The sequence below is a fragment of the Neolamprologus multifasciatus genome, chromosome 16, assembly GCF_963576455.1.
Source record: "Neolamprologus multifasciatus chromosome 16, fNeoMul1.2, whole genome shotgun sequence".
NCBI classification, from domain to species: domain Eukaryota; kingdom Metazoa; phylum Chordata; class Actinopteri; order Cichliformes; family Cichlidae; genus Neolamprologus; species Neolamprologus multifasciatus.
The window spans coordinates 34,563,379-34,571,290 of NC_140454.1; the positions used below are offsets into that span (position 1 = coordinate 34,563,379).

The 7,912-nt window shown below is 43.2% G+C and overlaps 2 protein-coding genes across 3 annotated transcripts in view; both read right to left on the bottom strand.

Moving 5' to 3' along the window:
* Positions 1 to 2,995, bottom strand: part of LOC146501163 (cathepsin G-like) — a 4,516-nt gene extending 1,521 nt beyond the window's left edge. Inside the window, exon 1 of the mRNA XM_085135638.1 lies at positions 1 to 2,995. This exon is cut by the window's left edge and continues 89 nt beyond it. The gene's annotated coding sequence lies outside the window, so the exon portion shown is untranslated.
* A 109-nt stretch (positions 2,996 to 3,104) lies between these two features.
* LOC146501164 (T-lymphocyte activation antigen CD80-like) lies at positions 3,105 to 6,949 on the bottom strand. 2 transcript variants are annotated; one of them, XM_085135629.1, is made up of 5 exons: positions 6,562 to 6,949; positions 5,994 to 6,371; positions 4,787 to 5,080; positions 3,731 to 3,819; positions 3,105 to 3,565 (listed from the first exon to the last, which is right to left on the bottom strand). In XM_085135629.1, exons 1-4 carry the CDS (start codon positions 6,611 to 6,613, stop codon positions 3,737 to 3,739), a joined length of 807 nt encoding a protein of 268 aa, XP_084991755.1. In that variant the 5' UTR covers positions 6,614 to 6,949; the 3' UTR covers positions 3,105 to 3,565; positions 3,731 to 3,736. The 2 variants fall into 2 exon arrangements, with proteins under 2 accessions (XP_084991755.1, XP_084991754.1); XM_085135628.1 differs by having other exon boundaries at positions 3,731 to 3,822; positions 6,562 to 6,940.
* Between the last annotated feature and the right edge of the window lie 963 nt (positions 6,950 to 7,912).

Here is a 7,912-nt window from a genome sequence, read left to right on the forward strand (position 1 = left end):
CGGTCTGGAGTGGGGCTTTGCCTCCCTGCCACCGACTATGCTGCTCTCAGCAGCCCCTTACAGGAGAACAAAGTCAAATCAAAACAGCGACCACAGAAAATTCTTCATTTTCACCTTTAAAGAAGTGGAAACTGTATTTCAGCGCAGGTCTAAAATATCCTGTCATTGAAACTCTGCCAGTCTTCTTACCTGTGAGGGAGATTTGCAGAAAGACGTAAAGGATGCAGCAGATCATGGTGGGACAGACGCTCCAGGCTTGCAGTGACCCCCCCACTCCACACGTCTCTTTTTATAAGCAGCCTCCCACAACAGAAACTTTGTGGTCAGAAGTTTCTGCACGGATATCACACCTTTGTCTGCACTGCTGCATGTAACAGGTGGTGGTGCATCACACACCTCCAGTAATTTACCAGCAGAACTTTATTTCTGTTTTCAAGATGATACAAAGAGCCTGGAAGAAACTGCTGCTGTGATTTGTTACTATGTAAATATGACTGAACTGAATGAAATTCTACCTGATGCCCTCTGACAGACACATTTTTCCACTTGTGCTACTTGTATCCACGGCTACAGGAGTGGCGCTAAATAACTGGATGGAAAATGTGTATGTAGGTCATGTTAACCACAGTGCACACAAAGGTGATCACACCTCTCACCATGAGCCTCACACACTCCAAAGCTTGCTCATATAAAATGTTACAGTTATGAGAAGCTAATGTATACTTTAAAGTTTTTAAATGAAACAATTTACTGAAGAATTTTACTGAGCTTGGTGACCTAAGAGGTGATTGCTTGATGTCTTTGCAGGTCTATTTCCTATTTTCTTTCCAGGCTTGTTTAACATGTACGTGATCAATAATTTGACCTCATGTTTGTGCAGCTTTGGCAGCATTTTAACTTTTTGCTCCTCGGTGCAACGGGGACCGAGATGAGCGCCGTCAGAGCTACAAACCAGGTGAGCTCCAAAAGAGAAGTAATAGTGATCAGCAAACCTGATTGGTCAGGATATATTCAAACTGGAGTGTTTTTTTCTAATGTTTGCCCGACGTTAGTGGGTGAGACTGGGCGGTTGCTGGTAGAGGTGTGAGGTGTGTCTGCATGTGGAGTTTATGGTGTTTCTCATGTCTTTGTGTTGTAATGGTTTAGTTTTTTGTACGTAGTTTTTAGTGTAGTTGTGTCCCTCTAAGTTACTCCCAGCCCAGGTTTCCTGTCCTGTGTCGCATCCTTGTGTCTCGTCTCTCTTTCCTGTTTACACGCCCCTCCTCATGTATTGTGCTGTCATATATGATCCCTTCCACCCTCCCTACTCACCTTTGTGTCCTTATATTGTCTCAGTTTTGCTCTGTCCTCACTCAGGCGTCGTGTTTAGCTTCCCTGTGTTCTGTGTGTTCGTTTTATGATGTTTTGTGAAGCTTTTATTGAAAAATGATTCATTACTCAAAGCCACAGTCCTCTCTGCTGACCTCTGCTGGACAAAAATATGAAGAGCAGTTTGAATCTACAGCTTATAATGAGCTGCTTTGTCATGATTGGCTGCTCTGCAGAGCTTCTGGCTGACGTGACGCTTTGCTCTGTTGTTTTGGATGAAAACCTGACGTTCTGTCTGTTTTAATAAAAATAATCTAGATGAATAAACCTTCCTCGTTTAAACATGTCCCGTGGTCTGGTCTCCTTTTGCTTGCGACTTCTTGATGTTTTTTATTAATAAAAATAAAAAACATACTATATATAACAATGTACAACACGATCTTACAGCAGGCTGTGAGTAATGCTTGTGCTGTGAGGTCCCTGCTTTCATGGGATTATGACATAAACAGGTATGTTTATATATGCTGTAACGTCTATAACTGTAACTATATGTACTGTGTATTTGTTAGAGCTGTGAGCAGAACCAGATGAACTGGTTTTTATTTACACCGGACCTATACGCACATACATACTATATATACATATGGGGATGTGTACTTGTATATACACCTGCACTGCAGTGTTTATATAAAGGAACCTGCTTGCTTAAAATCACAAGACCCAAACATTTAGGTCAAATATGATCCACAATTATATTAATGAAGTTTGTGACTGTTAGGTTGAAATTGTTAAATGTTGTCATTGTGTTACTTAAATGTGTAAGTGTTGGTTCAAACTGTGTGATCAAAGACACTCCTTTGTTTCTGACCCCTCCCCAGCCTGTTGAACGTGGGGGAGGCTGTAGTGTTTTATTACAGGCACATCCGATGTGAGGGCTCTGTTTTCTTGTTTAGTAACTTCCTGCCTTTATGACTCTTTTGGTGAGCAGGTCACACAAACGCACCCCAAACACACACACTCACACACACCTAGTGCCTGACACCATACGTTTTTTTTACAATGGGTGTTTGTGTAAACTGTGTGAGGGGAAGCTGGTTCTTTGGACCCGTTTGACACCAGGGCAGAGGGCTGCTGCCGTCCGGCTCCCTTTGCTATAGCAAGTAAAATCGATCGATTGCTGTTCGTCTGGCTTCGTTAACAGGAAGAAGTTAACGAAGACCCAACAGTGACACTTGTTGTATGAGTATATGTGATCAGTCCTGTCTGAAATGTAGTGATTAGGATCAATAAGTAACCTTTGATTGTGTTATGGCCAAGAGTGACAAGTCCAAACACGGGGCTAAATAAACTTGGCAGCTGAGATGCACCTGGGAGCCTCTCTGCCCGTCTCCGCTGCCCAGAGTTGCGGTAAACTCTCCCTTCACAGATGTAGTTGCTCCCCCTGGCAGCAAAGCCAACAAAGTTGTCAGGAGGATTAATTGTTTGGTTGGTTCGCTGTGCTTGCTCGTGTCTCTCGCTGTATTATACAGTTTTTTCATGTAACGCTGTAAACTGTGTTTAACACGGGCCTGGAGGTCGACACAGAAAGTCATGTTTATCCCTCATACTGCACACATTTCATCTGATTTAGGTTAATAATGCACACAGATGTGTGTGTGTGTGTGTGTGTGTGTGTGTGTGTGTGTGTGTGTGTGTGTGTGTGTGTGTGTGTGTGTGATTATATCAGGTTATATTTGAGATATAAAAAATGAAAAGTTCAAACTGTTTGAAATGAGCTCAGCAGCTCAGCAGGAATATTTTTTTAGCATTTTTCAGTAGAACCCGTCTTTACTTTTATGTGTTTTATTTAAAAAGACACATTAAGACGAACACTTCACCACAACATGTAGCTGTGCCAGATTCACACACACAGCCTCATTTTCATCTAAATAACACTTCTAAGGACACAACAGCACGTGGACACAACATAGACATTCAGTTAAACAGGCGCCCAGCATGGCGTTTGATGGTCCAGTAACTGTAGTGTTTCACGCTGTGCTGGGTTTAATGCTCCAGTCTGAGCAGATATAGCTTCACGTTTTGTTTTAAGCACCAGCTTAGTGCCACCCAGCAGGACCCATGAAGCCCAGATTCAGAGTGTGCGCACCGTCAATATCACGCACAGATAAGGTGCAACATACAACACGCTGAAGTGTCTCCACGGCACACGGTTTCACCCCTCCACCACCAAAACGCTGCCTCGCTCTACCTCAGGTGGCTGAAACACACAGATGATTGCAGCTGTAAGCACATCAGCTGTTTCCTTCATGTTCACGTTACACATGCATCATGGGAAAACCACACATCTGTGTGCGTGTCTGCATTTTACATGCTCGACCTCTTTCACACGTTAGATACTAAAAAGTAAATAGTTCATGCTCACCTTTGCTCACTGCACGGCTGTTAGAAGAACCACAGCAGCTGCTATCAGATACACAGTTAGGGCTGCAGGTGAGCTCCTCGCTGCTGCACCTGCTGAAGACGACACACCAACAGTCAGCCTCATACCACAGCATCCTGAGTTTCTGAGTTCCCCCGACGATCAGCCAGAGTTACAGGACTGAGTAAATGCTTCTCTGAGTCAGAGGGATGCTCAGTGTGAGGTGAACTCTGACTCAGGTTGAACTTTGACCTTGAAACTTCTTCTGCAGAAACATGTTTCATGGTTGTGTCGCCTACGTCAGACTGAAATAAGACATGAATGATCGATACAAAAAGAATATAATCAAATGGCAAAAGCGACACTGGTCCTGCAAAGCTTGACTGACTACTGAGGGACTCGTTTATGGTTTTGTAATTAAAATTTGAGTGTTTTAGCTGTTTTTGGTTTTGTAAGAATGGAACACAGAGCAGGTTATGTAGGGAGGACTGCAGGGACACAGGACGACCTGCATGATAAACCAGCACAGATGTTCCTCTGCAGACGTCTGAGGATTTATTTTCCTCTCAGCTGAACAGCAGCTCGAGAGCTCTGAACCTTCCACGATTACTCAGCGTGTTCAGGTCTGACGGCTGCACATCGCTGTAGTCTTCGCACCCTGTGATCGTCAGTTTGCTGTGAATGAGCTCCTCGTGTTCTGTTTGCACAAACTAAAATAGTGATGGTCTGAGGTTACTCAGCATATTTCCTGTCAGCGTCAGAATAATAACCAGAAATGATTATAAATATAAATCAGTAGCAGTAATAACAGTAATAACATGATGATACGCTCAGAGAAACTTTTTATCTTCAGGCATTTTTGGTTCCATCACCTGAGATTTTAAGGTCAAAGTAACACATCTTAAAAATATGTCTCACATATATTTTAAAAACACTTCATTATAAGTGACGTATATTCTTTGACTTTCAGTCGGTGTCACTTTCATCATTATTAGAGCGCTCCCCTTCGCGCTGTTGTAGTTTACCTTCTCTCGGCTGACTGGACGATGTGGAGCGTACCTGTGTTGAAGTTGTGGGTGACCTTGACAGTCCTGTTCAGGGTGGGGTTGTGGCTGAGACAGCTCACGGCCTCGTGACGACCTGCAGGGATGTGCAGGATGCTGCGGGAGCTGTACAGGTGATCGTGGACGTTCTGCTTCGTTTCAGTGTTGACGTTCCTGGACTCCACTGCCTGATGGGAGCTGTTATGGAGGAGGACCCACTGTATGTCAGGGGCAGGAAATCCTCCTTGCAGACTGCACACTGCAGACATAGCCTCTGTATTAACGTCCAGCCTGGGCTCCTGGTAAGGCACTGAGGAGAGAGGAGGACAAAGGTCAAAGGTCAAGGAAAAGCGTTCCAGTATCTGTGCACTAAATATGAAGCTACATCCAGTTAGCATGCATGCTGGAAACAGCTGTCCTGGGTTTGCTAACAACATGAGCGTGCTAGCCATGACAGCATGTTAGCTAAGCTGAGCTAAGCTAATTTGTGTTATTTTTGTTTGTTTTTGTATTTTGCAGTAATTTGTTTGTAATATGTTGGATTACAAAGCAAACAAAAATGTTTTTTCCTATTTTAAGACGTTTTTTAACCTCATATTGGGAAATGCTTTTGTTATATCAGGTAAAATAATAATTATAATAACATTTAATGCAAATATGTCAACAACTTTTGATCCTCTGAGAATAGGACAGTGTGTAAAACCAGAATATCAACGATGTGGACTCTCAACAACTCATCAGCCTTTCATGGCTGACGGGGTATAAACATTAAATAAATCTATTAGTGTTGTTACTGTATTATTGTTGAGTCTTTACCTTACGATATAAAGGCCTTGTTGTTGTGATTTGGTTCTGTATAAATAAAATTAAATTGAATCATTGACAGCAAAACCTCAAAAAGGAAATTCCACATTCTGTATAAATCATAATAACTGCAGATTTTGTCTAAATGTAATCTGTGCTGACTGTAGCTGCTTATGTTTGACCTCTGATGATGTCATCTGTTGCTAGGCAGCTCTGTGAATTAAAAGTCATTCAGCATGCTCAGGTCTGCAGTTCGTGCAGCCTGTTTGCTGCAGCATGAGCTCAACATGGCCATCGTTGAAAAGCTAAACTGGTGAAATATAATCTGTGCTGATGATGTCGTGTTACTAGCCAGCCCGGTGTGTGCCGGGCTGACTTGCCTTTCCTATTTTTGTGAGGAAAACAGAAACGTTTCTCACCAGCTACATGTAAAGTCATTTCACAGATTTGTGTGTGTTCCAGGTGGTATCGCGTCGTCCCGCTGTCGTCCAGCACTGTTGCAAATGATGAGTACGTTCTTCCATTATCATCAAGAGTCAGGTTTTTGAGTACAATGGTGATATTCCCTCTGACTATGTCCTGAGGGAAGTCTGTGACTCTGTGTTGATAGAGCTCATTTACATGCTCCGCCACCTTTCTTCCGTTATTATAGGAGTACAAAACCACATTTCTATCGTCTTGCCAATAAAATCGGAGACTCTTCCAGTCCGTGATAGCTCTATCCTGTATGCTACAGTCAAGGACAGCCGAGTCAGAGATGGTGGTGTTAACATCACGCACGAGAGTCGCATCGCCCGCTGAGATTAAAAAGAAGAAAGAAAACTGTTTAAGATGAATAATTCCTGAAATGCTGCGACACTCCAACACCAAACACTCACATCTGTAGACTAAGTTTAGCTCCAGATAGGCCAAAAGCTAAAGATGCTAGTTAGCTTTGGTGTATTACCACCAACACACACACACACACACACTTAAACTGTAACTTACCAACCACGAAACTGGAAAATAATCCAAATACAGAAATCACTTTGGGGAGCATTTTATCAGAGACCAGCGAGCAAAATGGATGTTAGTGAACGCCAACACGACAAACGAGGCTAAAGTCATGTGCAGATCAAGAAATACTTTCTGTTCTGACTCCGGTATTTCCCCGTTGCATCAGCGCTGACTCATCGTTTCAAAATAAATCACAACAAAGCTCTGATGATACACATTTAAAGCCCTGCTACAGACACCAACTAATACCTGCACTATCGGTGCCCTGCGACCGCGTGCAGCCCATGTGCTTTAGCTGTTTTGCAGAGGAAGTGGGACATGCAAAATAGCTGCTGAGTAGGAAATGACGTCTGTTTGGAGGACATGGAGACTTCCTGCTGTCTGAGCCCTTCCTACCCATCAAAGGGTCATCGAGTACCAGATTCAGAGAGAACTTTCTGCACTTTAGCTTCTGCTCTGCTGAGGACGTTTAGCTGACTTTGTTGATTTTAAAAACCATCTGCTGCTAGTTACAGATGTGAAATCAGTTTGATACAATAGGAAAGCAGGACCATGACTCACAGATGTTTGCAGGTCCAGTGAGGATACCTGATTCTGTTCACCTGGACGTAGCATTTTGTGGGAGAAACGTTTCGTCATCATCCAGGTGACTTCTTCAGTCTCAGCTGACTGCAGGTTTCCCAACCTTATAAACAGTGGTTGTTGATCAATGGTCATGAGAATTTGCATAATTAATTCAATTCAATTCAATTCAATTTTATTTATATAGCGCCAAATCACAACAAATGTCGCCTCAAGGCGCTTCATAGATACAGAGAAAAGCCCAACAATCATATGACCCCCTATGAGCAGCACTTTGGCGACAGTGGGAAGGAAAAACTCCCTTTTAACAGGAAGAAACCTCCAGCAGAACCAGGCTCAGGGAGGGGCGGGGCCATCTGCTGTGATTGGTTGGGGTGAGAGAAGGAAGACAGGATAAAGACATGCTGTGGAAGAGAGACAGAGATTAATAACAGATATGATTCAATGCAGAGAGGTCTGTTAATACATAGTGAGTGAGAAAGGTGACTGGAAAGGAAAAACTCAATGCATCATGGGAATCCCCCGGCAGCCTACATCTATTGCAGCATAACTAAGGGAGGATTCAGGGTCACCTGGTCCAGCCCTAACTATATGCTTTAGCAAAAAGGAAAGTTTGAAGCCTAATGTAGTGAAGTAGATTCTGGGGTAGGATTTTACATGACGTCCACAAACGCACCACTAACATCCACACCTTCCCAGTTGATAATTAGCAGGCTTATAAGGAACAGCTGCGCTTCACTACCAGAAGGAGGCATTTGGC